This window comes from Pomacea canaliculata, linkage group LG6 (assembly GCF_003073045.1).
Source record: "Pomacea canaliculata isolate SZHN2017 linkage group LG6, ASM307304v1, whole genome shotgun sequence".
In the NCBI taxonomy this organism is placed as follows: Eukaryota; Metazoa; Mollusca; class Gastropoda; order Architaenioglossa; family Ampullariidae; genus Pomacea; species Pomacea canaliculata.
The window spans coordinates 12968890-12990962 of record NC_037595.1 but is presented as its reverse complement, the minus strand read 5'-3'; the positions used below and the strand labels follow the sequence as shown (position 1 = coordinate 12990962).

General features: G+C 39.9%; 1 protein-coding gene across 1 annotated transcript; it reads left to right on the top strand.

Moving 5' to 3' along the window:
* The first annotated feature begins 541 nt into the window (after positions 1 to 541).
* On the top strand, positions 542 to 22031 carry LOC112566103. Its single transcript, XM_025242069.1, has 30 exons — positions 542 to 563; positions 1175 to 1340; positions 1651 to 1876; positions 2058 to 2161; positions 3172 to 3326; positions 3440 to 3608; positions 3774 to 3925; positions 4093 to 4303; positions 4424 to 4650; positions 4987 to 5162; positions 8208 to 8280; positions 8745 to 8907; positions 9216 to 9441; positions 9851 to 9954; positions 10383 to 10537; positions 10658 to 10826; positions 10977 to 11201; positions 11330 to 11556; positions 11895 to 12070; positions 12810 to 12961; positions 17066 to 17245; positions 17727 to 17952; positions 18855 to 18958; positions 19594 to 19748; positions 19957 to 20125; positions 20223 to 20462; positions 20676 to 20902; positions 21135 to 21310; positions 21642 to 21793; positions 21921 to 22031. The coding sequence occupies exons 1-30, from the start codon at positions 557 to 559 to the stop codon at positions 21994 to 21996; spliced, it is 4968 nt and encodes a 1655-aa protein (XP_025097854.1). The 5' UTR covers positions 542 to 556; the 3' UTR covers positions 21997 to 22031.
* The last annotated feature ends 42 nt before the right edge of the window (positions 22032 to 22073 follow it).

The following is a 22073-nucleotide window of genomic DNA, read 5'->3' as shown; positions in this document are numbered from 1 at the left end:
ACAATTTGCATAAACACGCATTAACCAAGGAAGTAACGAAATGAAATTCAGTTAAAATCAAGATGACGTTTTGAAACAGTAAAATATTTTAAAAAGAAGCGGACGTTAGTAGTTTATATAAATTTTTAAAATGCATATGCAGGCTGGCGCTGAAAAGAGGCTGCCATGTATTGTTTGTACATTGCTTTTAACTTAAAGTTATTATTTCTACATATCATGCTAAGGTTGCAACAAGTATCATGTGCGAGATGTGTCAAAAACTGTGCCACAGTTCAGAGATCATGTGGGGTTATCAGGTGTCAAAGTGTTTGAGACGGTCAGAGAGGTTGCTGACATCGACAAATAAAAAAGAAACCATTGTTGGACAGAAAATACTAAGCAAACTGACTCTAGAAAAGAAACAGACAGAATCAGGTCCATAGGACTGAGCTCAATCGTATTCTTGTCACGTCTTTGTGTTACATAAAGCAGTGTTTTGTACTTCTTGTCTACCTGACCATTTGCGAAGTCACACCTGTGCAGAATATCACTAGATTTTTGAGTGGCTACAGGCAAGATGAATCGTAAGTACCGAACACTCACTCCATCAATCGCAGGTTGTGGCTGGTGCTGTAAGAGGAAGAATTTTAAAATCAGTTGTGTCTCTATGGTAATGTTTGATGTTGATCAGCACTCATAATGTTTTCTTGATTGCTAATGCCACTCACCATATATACCTGCGTGATCACATACACAGGTTGTTGAGAAGTAGATGTCAAGCCAAACACTGGTCTACTTGTTAATTGCAAAGAAACATGTGAATCTGCACGAACATACATACAGCTATGCAAACGAAAATCTATCAACAAATAAAAGTATAATATTCTAAATATACAGCACCGAGGGGAGAAACTTAAAATGGTGTTGGTGGTGTTGGAACATGTCTATCCATCTCTCTACAGTATACTGTTCTGAACCTTGAACATCTGTGGGAAAAATGATAAAAAGTTAGTAACATGACATCTGTTGTGTGAGATGTGTAGAGAAAAGGTTCGGGTAAATTCTCAGAAATTGGTTATAGTATACGTTGGAGATATTATAAGAATTACTATAGATAAGTGTTTGTTATATAGTAGTTACCCTATATCAAAAGCTGTGTCACACACCAGATTTTGGGGGTGGTGGTGGTGGTCAGCAGGTGAGCAACAGCAGGAAGGAGTCACGTTTGAGGAAGCTCTTCAAGTCACAGGAAGTTTCGGCCTGTACCAGAAGAGACTGGTGTGTCTGATATGTCTGACAAATGCTCTCGTCATGGTACATAATGTGTCCCCCGTCTTTACGATGAAGATTCCAAAACACAGGTATTGCCATCAACTCATCGATGCCCACCTCTATTCTTCTTTGAATGCGTCTCCTCTACTTTTATCTTCCTTCAGTTCCCATGTTTTTGTTGTCAAAAATCAAAGGAATTCTCAAAGCACCAAAACTACGAAGAAATAAGTTAGCTGAACAAGAATATTTATGAATACATAGGCTTATTTTATATCCATAGTGATATATGATATGTAGTACATTAATATATTTTGTTCTTTTCGAGTTTGTCGTTCTTCTGTATAATAGTATCAGTAAATATATATTGATCAGAAATAAATACCGTGTTTTGTCTATCAGGTGCCAGATCCCAGGCTACCCAAACGACACGTACGATATTCAAAGCGAACTTCACGCACAGCTCATTAGTCAGGCCATTCCCATCAATAGCAAGGGCGACTACTCTAAATGTACGGTGTATGATGCAGACGACAACAACGATACAGTGCAGTACAATGGGAGCACGAGAGCTTGCAGTGAATGGGTGTATGACAGGTCGGAGTTCCTCTTTACCTTTGTCACTCAAGTGAGATGAAGTTTATTATTATTTTTTAAACTTCTTGACTAATCAAATGTGACAGTAACATTCTGGCGATCTTTACCGGGTAATGTCATGATGAACACACATCTTTGTATTTTTGAAGTAATTTTTCGACATGGAAAGTTTTCTGTAGAAAAACCTTTAACTGATTGTAAACAATTTTCAGCTGAACCTGGTCTGCGACTATCAGATATATCGTTCTCACTCAACCATGGCCGTTTCAGCAGGAAAGTTCGTTGGCGCCCTAATCACCAGTGCACTTGGCGACTAGTAAGTACGACAGACGGAATATAAAGGAGAAAAACCTGTTAAACTTAAATTATTTACGTATTTAAATTATTTGGTCTGTCTTCAGCCTTTCTCTGTTGTCGGTGTGGCATCACATTACAGCAGAAAATCTGGATATTATACCTAGGTGAATACTTGTGTTGAGCAGTTAGGAAAACCCGGGGCCTCGCGGGTTTTGTGGGCGAATGTCATATAAGGGGCCGAGAGCCGTAAGTGTAGGCTATATACCATAACACAATCTCTTAGTGGGTTCTAGTCAATCGCTTGCTTCTTTAAGTTTTTGTAGTCTAATTACGGTTCTGTTTAATGCACACAGTTAAATCGAGAAAAATGTTGGATCTGTGGACCACCCTCGACAGTTTGTAATGAATTCATCACTGGCATAACCTCGATATGTTATCTCTTCAACAACGATCCTCGCCACCAGTTGATGTAGAACGGAGCTCCACACCATTAAAAAATACTTCTGAATGTTGCTTAACACACCTCTCGCCCTCCTCAGGCCTGAAATAAATGACCATCGGGACAATTCTACCCGTTATGTCGCCATTCGCAGTTCTATGATTGGGCAATAAATCGAGCTTAGTGCAAAGGAAAGTCAACATGCGCGCATGTACACACACGGGGGTGGGAGGAGAATTGGGGTTTTACGCCGTGCCAGCAGCTAAGGCTATATTACGGCAAGCAGCCAGCCCTGTAAACAGATCTCACGTGCAGAGAAAGATCAGCGTGCCCGAGATGAGAAATGAACTCAGAGCAGCCAACCTTCACTGTATTGGTGACAGGCGCTAACAGCGCTAACCGTTGCGCCACCGGACCGTTCGCATGTACACACATACACCACACGAGATCTTGTGTTCTTCACGTGTAAATAGCATTTTAGCAACTAAGCAAGTCTCTGGACTGTTGATTTGTCGGTTAAATTGTGCAGGTACACTTTCAGCATAGACAGCATCTTTGTTTACATTATTTTGTTCTTGACCGTTTTACAGCTTTGGCAGGCGTCGTGTCTACTCGGTTGTAGTGATTGTTCTGGCAGCATCTGCAATCGGCCTTGTATTCCCATCTAGTCTTGCCATTCTGGTCGTCTTCAGATTTCTTATTGGCGCCTCAACCACAGGAGCATATCTGTGCTGTTTTGTCATAGGTTTGTCATTACCTCTTATCCCAAACCTTAATTATTTACTTGTTTTGTTTATTTCTAAATTTCTTTTAAAAGACTAAAACTAATACAATATATTTCAGTCATTTTTTTTTCAGGCACAGAACTAGTAGGACCAAAAGAGCGCAGATGGTTTTCAACCGCCGTTTCACTGGCTGGAGCCTTAGGCTCTCTAGTAGCTGTGATGATAGCGTACCTCACTAGGAACGCCCAGTATTTTCAAGCTGGCATTGCAGTACCAAGTCTACCAGTTATCATCGCTTATTTGTAAGTTAAATAAACTACATCTGTGTTCTTTAAGCCTGTTTGTCTGACTTTTAAGTCTCAACTTGTCTGTGAATGTCTGCGTACATTCATGTCTATTAGGTGAGTTTTATGGTGAGTCTGTATGGGAAAAAAAGAACCTTATAAGATATTAGGCTTTATTTTCAGTTTCATTCCCGAGTCTCCAAGATGGCTGATGACAAAAGGTCGACACGAGGAAGCACAAAAAATCATCAACGTCATCGCCAGGCCTGACGAGAGGGGGGGACAGGGGGGTCTGGTGTACCCGGGCCCGCGGCTGTCAAGGGGGCCCGGCCTTGGTCAGTGGATTTTTTTTTTCTTCTTCTCCTTTTCTTTTTCTTTTAAAGAAAGGTCTAAGACCGAACACCCAAGCATTACACATGCAGAAGTTGAGTTTGAGTGTAGATATTGAGATTCGAATTGTAAACATACATTATATACTGGGAAAATAATTTACGATTACAAGTACAAGGGGCCCGGAGAGGTCTGTCCCGGGGCCCGGGCTGGCTCTCGGCGGCCCTGGTCATCGCACGCGTCAATGGCAAATCAGCGCCCCCTACAATTTTAATGACTGACAACTCTGAATCAAAAAATCGAAAGAAAATGGCGGCCAATCCTGTGGCTCTGTTTCGTATTCCTCGACTGTTTGTGCGCTACAGTCTTCTGTATTTAAGCTGGTAAGACTTGCATATTTTTGTTTTTGATAAAGATAAAGAAAGGTAGGCAAAAGCTAGTTATAATCTCTCTAGTAAACTGTACGCCATTTGATTTCTAAGCATGTTAGCTTTGTACTACAGGATCCTCATCATCATGTGTATGTATGGCCTGATGTTCAACGTGTCCAACATGACTGGCAGCGTGTTTCTGAACTCCACTATCATGTGTCTGGTCGACCTCGTCAGTGTTGGTGTCTTCGTTGGCCTCGTTGACCGGTTGGGCAGGCGGTGTTTGCTCATAGCATCCTCTGGTGTTGGTGGCGTGGCCTGCCTGGCCACAGCTCTACCTGTTGCTCTGGGTGGAAATAGTAGGTTGCAAATTTTTAACCAGACCAACTTGCTAACAGAGAAATAAAATATTACAACTGTTGATATTGTCACTGCGCTTATTTTCGCATTATTCTGTTTCATTGCCTGTTTTGGCCGCTTAATAAATACATCCACTGCTAAATAAAAGCGGTCTTTCGCAAATACAAATTTGACTTTATTACAGTTATAATGACGAGGACGACGGGAAGACTGTTGTGCTTTTATGTACTGACCAGCTCACCCAGTGCTGTCTCGCTCTTCATTCAAGTTTTGTATGGTAAACAAGGGCATGCTTCTTAACTATTTACACACCTTTGTGAGTGGTGTGCGTGCAGGCTGGATCTCTCGTGGCCTGTCGTTCTTCGGACGTCTGTGTTTATCGTGTTCCTTCAGCACTCTGTACATCATGTCGCCGGAGCTGTTCCCTACAGTGCTCCGCAGTTTCGGACTCGGCTCTTCGTCCATGATGGCTCGCCTTGGTTCTTTCGCGTCGCCATATATCGCTGATCTGGTGAGTGCCGCAGTGGGTACAGTCTCTTATTAGCTGGACAAAGGTTGACTACTGTTTGAACACGTTTGATAAAGTTTTTACATGACTGTTATATAAAAAGTAGGTTAAAAGTTCGTCCATATTTGTCCACATTAAACGTAGTGTAAGGACCACTAGCGATTTAATTCGGTCTATCAAAGGCTGTAGCTATATGACTAAAAGGTTTTGAAACTAGACAAATAAATATCCATAACCAATACACTTTCGTATTCACTTTCATTGTTACATGACTTTGTTAAGAAATATTTAGCTATGCATAACCTCCAGTTTAATATAAGACACTGCTCCAGCACAAACTAATTGTGCGAAGATGGAATTCAAGACGTTTTATTTCAGTACGTCTCGTCCTTTATCAATGTTTGCTTATTTTTTAAAAAAATCTGGTATTTTCGCATTGAAGTGCTGAAGATATAAGAATCCCATCAACTTTATCAAGCTCATATTTCAACTTGATAAATATAAATACACATAAATTTCTTTCAGTCTGAAAGTTCCTTACCAGAGCTAAAAACCTCCTTTTATAAAGCTTCTAAAGGAAAAACATGAATTGCCTAGTGTAGGTTTCCGAAGAATATTTCATGAAGGAAAGGTGGCAGTGGATTTTAAACATTTTAAAGAAACCAGAAATCTTTTTAAGATAGAATGCTATTTAGGTGTTCCTTATACTCACCAGGATATCTTGATATCTGGGGTATGGGGACCAGCGCTACCCCAGATTGTGTTCGGAGCGACTGGTTTACTTGACAGCTGTCATGACTTTGGTACAGCCAGAGACCAAGGGTCAAAGTCTGCCTGAGACGGTCAAAGAAGCTGCAGAGTTTGGAAGGTTAAAAAAACAAACAAAAACAACTACATTCCAACACAAAACACTAGGCAGACTAAATCGACTTTGCAAGTTCAAAAGACGAGCCTTCAAGCAAATCATCAAATCATCAATTTTGTCTGTCAGTCAGTATGTGGCTCAGCGAGAGATATGTTATCATAAAATTATTTTCAAATGACGAGATTATGTTTCTCTATTTCTTTTATTTTTAATTGCATGCTTAAACACTTAGGCATATTTACTATCAAACATATACTGACTATATAAACAAAGACAACAACTGTACATTCATGAATTCTTCAACTCAATTTTTCTATGTGTGAAACAAATCGGTTTTATTAGACTGCTATATTTATCTTGCCATCCATTCCTGTGTCGTAGAGACCACACGCTGGGTTCCATAAAAGAAGAAGAGTTGAGGCAAATGGTGTCAGCAGGCACAAAGATCCAGTAGTTACTTGACGACCAACTTTATGATAATGAGATGCCTTACCATACAACATTAGTATGAGAGATATATGCTTATTAATTTACTTAAGGCACGTACACAAGTTTTATTTAGAAACCCATTTTTCTCTTTCTTGCCTTCCTCTTTATCTTCCTTTATTATCTTTTTTGTCCATTTTTATATTTGTGAGTAAAAATCATATTCTCGGTCACCCGATTATAGCTTTGTTTTTAATCTAGTATAAATTTGTTTAATATGCAAACATAAATGTACCCGACTGATGGTAAGAAATCTTGCAATTCGTAAGAGTGTTCGTATTGTGTTCATCTTATTTTCTTATGTCGGTTGTACAAGTTTGTACCTGTTTCTTTGCTTTAATACCCGGAAAGCATAGGTGTCTACTAGAGTCACTGTCTTTGAGAAATCATCAGAGAAATGTACGTGTCGCACTTCATTACTTACTGAATAGACAAGGACACTTACCGAGCTAAGACTTGTGTAAGTTGATGTGTGCAAGATGCCCATGTGAAAGCTGACTAAGTAGAAGTTCTCACTACATTGACTTGGCAGCCAGATCACATCTCCAGTTACATGTATTCTCGAACATTAAAATTAACCCCACATATTGCTTCTGGCTCTTTTTTGTCTTGTGGCAAAATATAATTTAGGGGAAAAAACTCTAAAATCTAGTATAAATTTCTGGCGAACGGCGGAAAGATGTTCAGTACTATTTCTGAGACAAACAAAACAATACTGCTTCCATTTCTGAAAGTGTACGAGCACAATTATTATAGACAAATCAGGACTACAGTCCAGTGACTTGCTTATTTGCTAGAAGACTACTTGCAGATGAATAATACAAGAACACTCTTTCTCTCTGCGTTCATGCGCGTGAAAGACAGAACCAACGCCCGCGCACGCACACACACACACAAATTAATCACTACACGCTCTCTTTCTTACTTCCTCACCAGAAAGTTTGTCTTGTTCTCCCAAATGCTCCCATAAAGGTACTTACTGGAGTGCCACAGACTGGCAGTGAGACAAAGTCATATGCCTGAGACAGGTCCTCCCTGTGTATACTCTGAATTCCGTTCTATGCAGAGGTTGCGCCACAACTTTCGATGACCAAAAACATTTATTCCATGTCTAGAACACACGAGGTGCTCTCCTGCTTACAATACCCGTCGAAAATGCCCGTCCTGCATCCATTACAAAGGGGTCGTGTCAACGGTTCCTTGTCCAGCCTCAAAACACTGTGCTTACCCTTAAAAAAATTGCTGTGATAACAAATTGCACACCCTAGTTCATTGGAGTTGCGGCTTTAAAACTAAGTTTCGAAAAACTGGACTTTATTTTTGAAAACTGAAAAATTGAACCTAACAGGCTTTGCGGCACAGTAGCCACTCTCCACGCGCATGTGTTTTCTCGGGAAGTGGAGGATTGGCACCCGTTTACAAAATATATACAGTAGTATTCATTTTTCCTTCCAGAAACTTCCAATCGCTCACGCAACCACATACACATTTCCATTCTCACCTGTATTACACTTTGCTCGTAAGAGAGCGAAATTTTAGCCTTGTCCTAGCCTTGACAGCATAAAACAAGTATGTCATTGGACTTTTAAAAAAGTAGAGAAAGAAAGATTGGCTCGGACCCACTAGGATTCAGTTTAATCTCATTCTTGTCACGTTTTACTTTGTCAAGCGCAAAGCAGATTTTTTAAAAAATATTCTGTACCACCTCTCCTTCTAAAGTCAGACCTGTGCACAATATCACGAGATACTTGGCTACAGGCAGGATGAATCGTAAGTACAGGCCACGAAAGCAGTTTGAGGCTAATGCTATTGGAGAAAGGATTTTATAAACAATTGAGTCTCTAAGTAATGTCTGATTCTGATCAGTGCTCGTACTTGTTTGCTCCTCAAATGTCTTGTACCATGTATATGTGTGTCATGAAATAAATGATCTACTTGCAAATACATGTGAATCCGAATGAACAGATTTCTATCTGTCAATAAATAAATCATATTCTAAACATACAGCATCATGTGGAGAAAAATTAAATTGGTGTTGCTTGTGTCGAAACATCACAAATATTACATATGTCATGTGAGATTCTGAGAAGAGGCTTCTGTAAATCATCAGATATTCTAGACATGTTGGATGTATTGTTAGCTTTACAGTGAATAAATTTTTGTTATGTAGTAGTTGTCCTATATCAAGAAGTATGACACAGACCAGATTTTTTTTTGGGGGTGGTGGTCAGCAGGTGAGCAACAACAGCAAGGAGTCACCTTTGAGGAAGCTCTTCAAGTCACTGGAAGTTTCGGCCTGTACCAGAAGAGACTGGTGTGTCTGATCAGTCTGACAAGCGCTCTTGTCTTCATGCATAATATGTCCCCCGTCTTTACGATGAGGATTCCAAAACACAGGTATTGCCATCCACTTATCCAGTCCAGCCTCTATGCTTCTTTGTTATTAGCTACTGTTATCTACCTTTAGCTCCCTGTTTTTGTAATGAATAATCTATAAAGAAATTCTCAAAGCACCACAGCTACGAAGAAAGAAGTTAGCTGAACAGGAATATTTATGAATACATGGGCTTATTTTATATCCATAGTGATATATGATATGTTGTACATTATTACTTTGTCTGTATCTTTGAGTTTGTCGTCATTCTGTATAATAGTATCAGTAAATATATATTGATCAGAAATAAATACCGTGTTTTGTCTACCAGGTGCCAGATCCCAGGCTACCCAAACGACACGTACGATATTCAAAGCGAACTTCACGCACAGCTCATTCGTCAGGCCATTCCCATCAATAGCAAGGGTGACTACTCTAAATGTACGGTGTATGATGCAGACGACAACAACGATACAGTCCAGTACAATGGGAGCACGAGAGCTTGCAGTGAATGGGTGTATGACAGATCGGAGTTCTCCTCTACCTTTGTCACACAAGTGAGATTATGTATATATACTCTGTTTCTTTTGACTTTTTTTTTACTAATCAACAGATGACAGTATCATTCTGGCGATCCTTTTCTTCTTCAATCTTAACTGAACCCGAGCTAGGCTTCGTATTTTGTCTTGTATGATGTAACGGTGTAATCATGATTAACACCTGCAGCAAGATTTTCAAAATTTTGAATTACAGACCTCACACTGACCCATCTGCCGCCACCTACGACTCCCAAAGGACCAGTGGATAAAAATAGAAAGCTTTAATCTTAACGAATTAGCTAGCTTTATCAGAAATTGTTACTGCCTTATAATATTTAAAATAATTGTATGTAAACAAATGTATATTTTTTCAAGTTATGTACATAAAGTTTTTTAACGAAAGTTGTTAATTGTAAAAAATTTTCAGCTCAACCTAGTCTGCGACTCTCAGATATATCGTTCTCACTCAACCATGGCCGTTTCGGCAGGAAAATTCTTTGGCGCCCTAATCACCAGTGCACTTGGCGACTAGTAAGTACGACAGACCGGATTCAAAGAAGAAGAAAGAAACTTGTTTAGACTTACATTCTTTGCGTATCTGAATTATTTTTGTTTGTCTTCATCCTCCCTTTTTGTTGCTATGATTAATGTGTGCAGAAGAGATTTTCTCAAGATTAGACCAAGCTATTACTTCATGCATCAACTCACAGAAAACTAATAAGGTTATTCTGACTGCGGAAAAAGTCTTTATTTTAAGTCTATGTCGGCTGTTCTGTTTTTCATCAAACTATTCAACTGTTTATATAAATAGCACACGCTTACCAATGGTTAACCTAGAACAATTTTTGCATTTCAAGTGTAATTGGCATTCTAATACAAAAAGGTTGATCTCTTAGTTTGACAAAGACTTCAGTTAGAAAACCCTGGAAAAGATCATTTTGTTCTCTTTGGCATTGCAGCTTTGGCAGGCGCCGTGTCTACTCGGTAACTGTGGTTGTTCTGGCAGCATCTGCCGTTGGCCTTGTATTCCCATCTAGTCTTGCCATTCTAATCGTCTTCAGATTTCTCATTGGCGCCGCAACCACAGGAGCATATCTGTGCTGTTTTGTTATAGGTATGTCATGACCTCTTATCTCAAACAATATATACATATATATTACTAGTTCACTTGCTTGTTTTTTCCTTTTGAAAAACTAAAAACAGTTCAAGATTTTCCAATTTCTTTCTGTTTCAGGCACAGAGCTAGTAGGACCAAAAGAGCGAAAATGGTTTTCAACCGCATTTTCAGTGGTTGGATCCTTCGGATATTTGGTAGCTGTGTTGATAGCGTACCTCGCTAGGAATGCCCAGTACTTTCAAGCTGGTCTTGCAGTACCAAGTCTACCAGTTATCATCGGTTATTTGTAAGCATAAAAAGGGGGAATTACTATATCTCTGAAGTTCTTCTGTCAATATGTCCCAATACATCTCTACGTGCACGAATGTCTATCAGTCGATCTTTCTGGTCTGAATGTGTTAAAAAAGACGTGTAATATATTTGTCTTCGCCTGCAGTTTTATCCCCGAGTCCCCAAGATGGCTGATGTCTAAAGGTCGACACGAGGAAGCACAAAAAATCATCAACGTCATCGCACGCGTCAATGGCAAATCAGCGCCCCCTACAATTTTAGCGATTGACAACTCTGACTTACAAGAGCGAAAGAAAATGGCGGTTACTCCTGTGGCTCTCTTTCGTATTCCTCGACTGTTCGTGCGCTACAGTCTTCTGTATTTAAGCTGGTAAGACCATAGTGTCATGTATGGAACCAGTCAGATGGCTTTTTTTTTAATCAAGGGGAGGTGAAACTTAGTTATGATTTCTAGCTGTGCATCATTTGATTTCTAAACATCTCAGTTCTACACTACAGGATCCTCATCGTCATGTGTATGTATGGCCTGATGTTCAACGTGTCCAACATGGGCGGCAGCGTCTTCCTGAACTCCACTATCATGTGTCTCGTCGACCTCGTCAGTGTTGGTGCCTTCGTTGGCCTCGTTGACCGGTTGGGCAGGCGGTGTTTGCTCATAGCATCCTCTGGTGTTGGTGGTGTGGCCTGCCTAGCCACAGCTCTACCTGTTGTTTTGGGTGGAAATAGTATGTATATCTCGAAGTTTGTTTTTTTTTTTACAAAAAAACCCCAACATTTTATTTTCCTTTTCAAGGAAGTAAATGCTGTAGTTCTTCATATTGTCATAATGCCTATTTCCGTCTTAATAACTTTCCTCCACAGCCTGTTACTAAAACTCTTTTGTAAAAACAAACTTGATTTTAATATGGTTATAATAATGAGGACGACGTGAAGAGTGTTGTTTTTGCATGTACTGACCAGCTCACTCAGTGCTCTCATGCTCTTCATAAAACGAGCTTTGTATGGTAAACAAGGGCATGCCTTCCTAACTATTTACACACCTTTGTGGGTGGTGCGCGTGCAGGCTGGATCTTGCGCTGCCTGTCGTTCTTCGGACGTCTGTGTTTATCGTGTTCCTTCGGGCTTCTGTACATCATGTCACCGGAGCTGTTCCCTACAGTGCTCCGCAGCTTTGGACTTGGCTCTTCGTCCATGATGGCTCGCCTTGGTTCTCTGGGCTCACCATATATCGCTGATCTGGTGAGCACCACAGTGACTAAAGTTTCTTAGTTGGTGAAACACGTTTGACTAAGTTTGGTAAAGACTTGATTGACGTTGGTATAAAAAACTTAGTTAAATATTGTCCTTATTTGTCTACTTATTGAATGTCATACGGTTATGAAAATAGAAAAATTAGGGGGAAAAAATTCATAACCAATACACATGTATTTACTTTCGGTATTACATGAGTTTATTAAGAAATATTTAGCTATGAAAGTAAGACATTGCTAAAACATAAATCTGTTTTAGAAAGATTAATTTAAGAACGTTTTTTGCGGACTTTACATATCGTCTTTAACCAATGTTTTACCTTAAAAGAATAAATGTATATCCACATTGAAGTGTTAACTGTAAAGCGGCCAACATAAATATTGACATACTTTCAAACTTAAGTTTTTCCTCTCTTCATAACTACGGACCTATTGAGGACTGACATCCATTAGTATGGTGAAGGACTGACTAAAACAATTTTTCGTTATCGTAACATGTTTTAAATGAAACAGCATGGAGACATGTACTTTTTAGAACAAAGAGCTTTTAGAAACCTCATTTCGCAGAGTTGCTGATGAAAAAAGTGTATTGCTCAGTAGGTTTTTCGGCAGAATGATAAAATGGACATAAAGGGATAGTGGTAGTGCAGGTAGATTAAAAAAATAATTTAAAGAAATAAGATCCAATAAAAAGAGAATACTAGTTTGTCGTTCGTTATACCCACCAGAATATCTTGATATCTGGGGTATGGGGACCAGCACTACCCCAGATTGTGTTCGGCGCGGCCGGTATACTGACAGCTGTCATGGCCTTGGTGCAGCCAGAGACCAAAGGTCGAAGTCTGCCTGAGACGGTGAAAGAGGCTGCTGAATTCGGCAGGTGGGAAAGCAATTATTTGCTAAAAAAAATATGTCAATCAAAAATTAAATGGCGTTAATAAACTTGTATTTAGTAAATCTCTCTATTTTCTACTTTTGGACGTTGGTTTCACTGAGTAGCAAAGGTGTCCGAGAGAAGACCGTGTCCTTCTCCCAACTTGAGTCTGATGAACAGTAACTGTAGGTCTCTTCTCCATTGTCGGCAAGGGTTTGTCGCCGGCACAAATTAGTGCGTGTATGAGAGAGAGGACAAAAGAGATAGATAAAAAAAAGTTTTGAGTTCCATTAAATATGTATTTTTTAGTTCAGATAGTATGTGGGTGCTTGCGACTGCACGAACGCATGCACATACACAGAAGTTTTCAGCAAGTGACGATAATAATTAAGTCCGTCATTGTATCACTTTGTTTAAATTTAATTATCCAGTTACATATTTCGTGCCCATGCATTACTATGTCTTGAAGGGTAAAGGATGATCTCCACAAGTGAGCAAGGACCAAGAACTCTGAGGTCGGTTGTGAGAAAATTCCTGACCATGGAACACAAACCCGACTGAACAGCATAAGACACACGTCTGTTGTTTCGTCTACGCCTGTTCATTAAATTTTTGTCAAATCAAATTTCCTGAAATTTAGTTTTTATTATTTCCTGCATTCTTTCAATTAAAATGCTGTCATTATTATCTCATTTCATTTCCTTTTTACATATTCTAACTTACTTGCTCAAAGACACTCATGCACGTGCACACACAACGAGAGAGAAATAGAATGTGTTTCACTGAAAGTGGAACTCCTTCCTGTCGGAAATCTTTTTTTTTTTTCTTTCATACTTTATTTACCTTTGCAACTCTCCTGGGAGAGGCGTGGGAGATGATGTACGTGTGTATTTAGAACTGAAACACATGCTACACTTATCTTCTGTGAAATATTAAAGGTAAAGGTTAAAGAGCATGAACTGGTCATCGGTTCATTATGTGTAACGCTCACCAGGGTCCTGGTCAAAACAGGTGAGCATATGCTCATGCAGGTCACGTGTTACTGGCGCCGAGGTAGGTAGATCCAACCTTCTAAGGTGAACACACTTAACCACACCACCACAAAACGTCTATTCTATAAAAAAAAGAAGTAAAATTAAAAAATAAAACTGAAATTAAATTCAAGTGTAAAGGGGTTCATCTAATCATAAACACCATTGCTGCAGCACGCACTGCTAGCTCGATGTCAGGTCAGGCTGCTTACTGCATGCAAGTTCACACAACTGGAGCCAAGCTACTAAAAGTTCGAAAGGTTATACCACAGGCTGCATGGTTTTCCTGCAAGATAACACTGTCCCACCACCTTCGGCCTCATTACACTCCCAAAGTAGGTCATATTACAGATTTCAATCTGCGTAACTGCAGCAGCGTCATGCACGCGCCACTCCCAGCGGAAGTTGCGCACAGTTCACACAGCGTTGTTGATATCTGATGTTATAAACCTTTGTGTGTACAAGTGTGAAGTGACGCAGGATAAAGCAAAACGTCTTGTTTACAGCTCAGTGAAATATCCGTGTCACCCGTGTCGGTGCGTCAGTCACACAATTTATTTCCCTGTTTTCCGCTCTCGTTCAAGACAATGAATATCTCCTTACACGAAACATCTATTATAATAAGTCATAGAAATAAAGTAAACAGCTTGATAGATAATTGTATGGGAAGATAAAACAATTTTGATTTACGGATGATGTATAATTAATATATATATACAATTTTGAACCCCGACAAACGATTTGTAGCGACGGATGCTGGAACAATATTTTTACTTTGTGCTTAATTTTTTTATGTATTTAAATTGCATTTGAAATTATTTATGCACATAGAAAGGCAAGATATGTGATTACTATGACTTATTCTAAAGGCGCGCTGCTTGAGAACGTAAATCTTTCGTAACCCGGAGACCGCCTGTAATCAGATATAGATGTTACGTAAATAAACAGACTGGAGAATTAATGACAATGACACAAGATGACTGCAACCTGTTTGCACTAAAGAAAACAGCATAGTAAGAACTAGTGAAGGCTGTCTGCTTTCCGGTCGACGTCCTTGTTTGCAGGTCAGCGTAAACTGCGTATTTAGCCCTCGCCTAATCAGGGCACAGCAGACGGTGCATATATATATAAACACCCGAAAGCGAGGAGCGTGAACTGCTGTTGGAATACCCGATACGTGAGTGTTTTTGCTGTTTTGTTGATTTGAGTGTGGCTACCACAAAGTATTGGAGATGCTCAGAACATGACATTCATGTGAAGACTTTAACTTGTAAATATTAATTGCTCATTATGAATGTACAGAGCACATGTATACATGTTCTTGATGCTCACAGTGAATTGGCATCCATCTAAATAAAAACATAAAAACATGACGGGGGTGGGGAGTCGAACCAGGGGCTGCTCTAGGCTCTTGGCGGACCTGGGCAGAACGTTATAATGTCGTTATTTTTTCTTTTATATTCAATATGTATTGATGTGGGGGCCCTTTGTGGGTAGACAGTTTGTCCAGGCCTCAGGCCACCCCAAGTCGCAGATGTACAAATTTTGCGCGATACTAAATACAGAGGAAAAATAAATTTGTTATATCGCGGATAGTAAGAAATACATGAATTCAATCATTTAGGGAAAAGTCACAAAACAATGGAAAACCTGAGCTAAGAAGTTAATATTTGGTAGTTATATCAATAATTTTTTATCTGATCGAAATTTTAACAGAAGCATCCCACGTGCGTGCGTACAAGTAATCGAGAGAGAGAGAGACGAGACAAAGCGAGAGAGACTTTGTTATCTATCAGTCGCTTGAAAAACAAACAATTTCATGATACTGTTTACAACAGAGCTGTCCTGACCGGACAATATTTTTAAACCTCAAGGACATGCTAGAACAGAGTTTGCAGGTAGGGTCAGTGGTAGCTTATATTGCGCTCCAGGCGAAAGGCAAGTGCTGCGCGCACAGCCCACCCTCAAAATAAAACAAACAAAACCGGAAAGTCAACCAATTATAAAAGAATCAACAATTAATTTGTATGTTACAATCATAAATTAATCCTTAAAAACATTCTTGCATTTTGCTGTGTACAGAAAGCATTATTGGTGTTTATTTTGTAAAGCTGCCAAGTCGTGCTCACTGGATATGCTGGCCACCCCAGTTAATTTTGTTTTGTAACACCCATTACCCTAGTTCATAATTGAGAAAACTTTTGGCTTACCAAAAAGGCAACGTGCATAATAAACTGTGAACTCTGCTCTACGATAGGATTTTTATCATTTTTCTGTGCATAAGGCGTGAAACTGCGCAAGGTGATATATATCCTAGAGATACAACTTTCAAAGTCTACTCCTGGATACCCTTAACCCTACCCCTCGAACCTCCCTTTCTCATACCCCTCCTTTCGCTGCTGGTTAGGAGAGGACACCGGACACCTTGTGATAACACGCCTTGACGCCCTCTTTCCTGCAATGTAATACTGTAAGAGTGAAGAAAAAACAAACAAAACACAAAATAAGCGACTGAGGTCACGTGCAAAGCCCCGCAGCGCAGCGCGAGCGCCAGCTGGCCACTAGATAAGATCGACTGACGTCACAGACTTGAATGAGAGAGAACAACACATAAACAAACTATTTTCTCCTCTCTGGCATGCAGTCTAGACGGATGCAAACACTGTCCTCGATTGCGCTCACCTTTACTCGAGTGTTCGCCTTTCTTTATTCAGTCAGTTTGTTTCGTTAGAGATGAAAATTAGCCTTAGCACCCTTGATGACATTTGCACTAATCCTGGTAAAGTCACTAAAACATAAAAAGTTATTCAGATTAACTGCTCGTCTTTCCCTGCTAGCTTTAATGCTATTAAAAAGTCGACTCATTTAATTACACTCGTGGACATAAAAGAAAGATTTAACCAAACACTTAAACACACTGCACTAGCAAGCAGAAGATATCTGATTCAATTACCACACGTAAGACTGATTTATATAAGTTTAACCCCTTAAAACTATATTGATATTCCAGATACATTAAAGTCCAAGGGTGAGCCGTATAATTCTATGGTCTACAGGAACGCAGAAGGTAATCGTGAAAACAGATGGCGGACCTTAAGGAGGAAGACACCCCAAAGGTCAAATTTGAAGAAGTTCTTCTGGCACTGGGAGGGTTAGGGCTCTACCAAAAGAGGCTGCTGTGTCTGGTTTGTCTGACGAGCGCCCTCGTACTCATGCACAACATGTCGCCCGTTTTCACCATGAAAATCCCAGACCACAGGTGAGTCACTGTTTTATTCTTTCTGCTGTAATAGATTCTGCAATATGAGAACATGTGGAAGCGACTATACATGAACCTGAGACAATTTATATGCACATGCAGGCTGGTACTGCTACCTGAGTGTGCACTCTTACAGACTTTAGATGTGCATGTTAAATGGACATTTTTCACATGATGTGTTTTGAAAGGGTGTAATATTTTGGGAAGCCAGCTTGGCAATCTAACTGTCCAAAAAATTCATGATGAACACGCTTTTCAATTGTGCTGAAGATTGTTATTTTAAGTATCTCCAAACCTTACTCCATGATGTAAAGTCCTACAATTGTGTTCAACAAGCTTTCTTTTTCGGACCTGTGACTTGGCTATATAATGTGTACACAACATATTGATAACTTTTGTGTAAAGCACAGTTCACGTTTTCCTCCCCATTATTTGATTTCAGTGAAAGAATGGCAAATTAATGTCTTTGAAACCTGTGTAGGTGCAAGATTCCAGGCTACGACAACGACACGTATGCTATCCAGGATGAGTTTCACTTTATGCTCATAAACCGGTCTATTCCCCTCACCAGTACAGGGGACTTCTCTAAATGCACAGTTTATGGAGTGAGCAGCAATCACACGTCCAGTCCACACAACACGACGGAGCGAGAATGCAGTGAGTGGGTGTACGACCAGTCAGAATTCTCCTCCACGCTCGTTACCCAGGTTAGCTGTCCTCCATTATCTACCCCAGTGGTTCTCAAAGTGTGGTTGTGGGCATAAGTCAGGTGGTCCGCGGCTGACAATCGTCATATGTCAGCAAAATGATGTTTAAAGTGATGCATTCCTCGCATTAACATTTTATTTACAAATAACGAGGTCGTTTTGTGTCAACTTATTACTATACTACTGTCACAAAAGGACATTTAGTTTTGAATTGTAATAAAACAAATGCGGCAATTGAAATTTGTAATTCATAGTACAGACTGATTTTTAGGCATTGGTGGTCCGCCATATTTTTTACTTAAGTAAAGTGGTCCGCGGTCCGAAATACTTTGAGAACCACTAGTCTACCCCTCAACACTAGGGAAACCACGTGATAGAGGAGGTGGGGCAACAACCGTAACGCTAGTGTTGTCCTTGGGGGATAAAATGGGGCAATGAAATGCGATGTTATGTGACTTGATGAGCTGCACTCAAAAACGGACAGGGACACACATCCTATTTATCTCTGTCACAAGCATTTTTTGTATAAATTAGCTAACAGTCTAATTAATCTAAGCGTGAATCAGTTTGGGGTTTTTAAAGAATTTTTTTTTTTTGGTAACTACCGGTCGATTGTCTCAGAGACAGTTTCTGGAAGATCCATCAGATGTTTATATTTTATGTTATTTTATATCTTTATTTAATGCCAGTAAGAAAAAAAGGCGTAACTTACTTGAGTTGTTTAAAACTCAGTATCACATTTTCAGACCGACCGAGTAAAAGTTTTAGATACAAGTATCTGTTATTACTGTGCGACATTTGCTTCTTGGTGATTCACTCCAGTGTGTAACAGGATGTATTTGTTACCTCCGATACCCTATGTCCTCTTAAAAAGATGTTTTTGTTGATTTGTTTGTTTTCAGTTAAACCTGGTTTGTGGACGGCAGCTGTTTCGCTCTCATTCCAACATGGTTATTTTTGCTGGAAAATTCGCCGGTGCTTTTCTCAGTAGCATGTTTGGAGACTAGTGAGTAGACAGCAGCTGGATTATCATTAATGTAGAGAGGTCACGCTCAAAATAGCTGTCCCTAGCATGTTTACCTGTGATTATTCACAACAGAATATCTACAGAGCTTAACAACAACATGGAATCTAACAAAATGTAGAAGTTTTTTTTTCCCCTGAATGATAAGTGTAATTGCTATACTCAAAGGAAGAAGAACGTTCGTTATTTCGTTGTACAATACAAAAATCCTTCAGGCGCCGTCAAAATATCACTCACGTGTCTAAAGGAACAGAACCCAATGAACGTGAAATGAATATATAAATTAAATTAAACTCAAAGTTGCCGACAGATCAATAAAAAAAAGCTGGCATAAACAGTTTATGACAAAGAAACGAATTGTGATTTTCAAAAAACAAAAACTTGATTGGGGGGGGGAAAAGTACTGGTCTATTCTCTAAGATTTTGGAGGAAAACATCTTTTATTGCACGAAACCAAGTCACTTCCAAAAAATTGCAGTCGGGTAGGCCTTTAACAATGAATAAAATTGTTGATGTCTGGTGAGATGTCTGGCTTTTACATTGTTCGACATGGTATTAGAGAGATTTTGTTACACTCGTTTCTAAAAGCTTCTAAATTGTTTTGTCTTTTAATGAAGCTTTGGAAGACGCGGAGTTTACACTCTTATGATGTTAGTCATGGCTGGCACTTCCGTTGGCCTGGTGTTCACCTTCAACCTTCCGCTTCTGATGATCTTCAGATTCCTGATAGGAGCTTCTACCACGGGCTCCTACCTCTGCACTTACGTTATAGGTATTACTTTAGTTTTAACTACTTTGGTTAACCAAATAGTTACGAATCAAAATAATCTACAGTTTAGTGTCATTATGAAACAGCATTTGATTTTGTAAATCGAGAAAGTAGAAAGTGAAATGTTAATTGAACCGAAGAGACAAGAAGACCCTTATAACTATTATTGGTATTTTTTTTCTTTATCTCTCCCTTTCCTTTCTTTTCCTAGGCATGGAACTACTGGGAAAAAAACATCGCAGTTTGGCCTCCACGGCAACTAATTTGTTTGGAGTGTTTGGCACCATAGTAGCCACACTAATAGCCTACTTGACAAGAGACTGGCAGTACTTTCAGGCTGGCCTTGCGGCACTCTGCCTTCCCGTGATCATCGGTTACTTGTAAGTACATCCAGACTACTTTTCAACTCGTTCTTATTCTCGTTTGGGTCAGTCTGTCTGCTTGTCTATAACAATGGTGACTTGCTTGTCTGTGCAGCTTCATCCCCGAGTCCCCCAGATGGCTGGTGTCCAAGGGCCGACATAAAGAAGCTCAAAAGACTATCGATGCCATCGCGCGGGTTAATGGAGTCTCTTTGCCGAAGACTATGCAAGTGGAACTATTAAAGGCAATCGACCAGGCTGTGCCTAAGACTTCTAAATCCAAAACAGTCAGCCCTCTGGAACTATTTCGTCGCCCGCGGTTGTTTGTTCGCTACACCCTCGTGTACCTGAGCTGGTAACTTTAACCTTCTTACTGCCGTCCTAGTATGTCTGTAAATGTTAAATGTTAAATGTTATAATCTGCTCTGTGTGTATGTATGCGCAAGAGCGCGCCTGTACGTTGGTGAGAGAGAAAGAGAGAGAGGATGGCTATTGCTGTTCTTATTAAATTCTACAGAATTTGAATGATTGATAACTTCCTCTCACAACCTATTCGTGATCTCATCAGGATCTTCCTCATGATGTGTATGTACGGTCTGATGCTCAATGTGTCCAACATGAGTGGCGATGTTTTCCTCAACTTCACTCTCCTTTGCATCGTGGACCTCTTGAGTGTTGGCTTCTTCGCGCTTCTTGTTGACCGGGCGGGGAGGCGTATTCTGTTGGTCGGAGTTACCGCCCTGGGAGGGGTTGCTTGCACGGCCACCATTCTGCCAGTTTTACTAGGTGGAAGCAGTAAGTAGAATCACTAACCTACATCCACGTATTTGAATGTACATAGAGTTGTATCGATATGTTACCATTATTTTATGTTACCCGGATGCTATCTTAAATACTGAATACTTTATTCTTCAATATTATGTTTTAAATTGTGTAATTTGACTAACAACCCCTGCTACAGAAAACGCAAATGCAACACAAGCACAACGAGAACAGAATCCACGCAATGTTTTCTGTTGTGTTGCAGGCTGGATCTTAAGAGGCCTGTCACTAGCTGGGCGCTTCTGCATCAGGTCTGCCATAACTACCATGTACATCATGTCACCGGAACTGTTCCCCACAGTGTTCCGCAGTTTCGGACTGGGCTCGTGCTCCATGATGTCTCGACTAGGAGCCCTGGCATCACCTTACGTTGCTGACTTGGTGAGGCGATGAAATTAGGGTTAATAATATTTACACATTGCTGATCATATAGAAGCGACGCATGATACATCTCGTATTATAAGCCTCACAGAAAGAATTTAACGGTTGGCGACAAAAGGTACAAATAAACAATGTTAAAGAAATTGTTTGTAAATCTCATGTACTGCAATAATAATTGTAAGTTTGGTGGCGACACCCACATGCTAGCGGACATCCACTTCCAGAGAATATCTTCATAGTCTAAGCATCCGAGAGTCTCTATAGCTGAAAAAAATGGAAGCATTTTATTATTTCAGAATGTAAAATTATGATGTTATTTTATTTTTCAAAGAATACATTTATAACTGGGGGATGGGGCCCAGCCCTCCCACAGATTGTGTTTGGAGTGACTGGCCTCGTGACCAGCTTCATGGCCTTATTCCAGCCGGAGACTAAGGGTCGAAACCTGCCTGAGACTGTCGATGATGCTGACCGGTTTGGCAGGTGAAGGAATTTCCCTTTCCTTCGTTAACCTATTCTGTCTCTGCATGGAAGTTTTATTATTATTGAAGTTCCACTTCCTTCTCCGTTGTTTTTTGGTAATTAAAAAAGGGTGATTTATTTTTTAAAGGAAACCTGAAGATACGTCGACTTCACCGGAGGATGAAGAACTGATGAGACTGCCTCCAGCGAAAGTAAGCAGTTGAAAAAAAAAAAACAATATATAATACCTCAACAAACAGTGACTCTCCCTCCATGTTTTGCATCTACCTCCAAGTGCGAA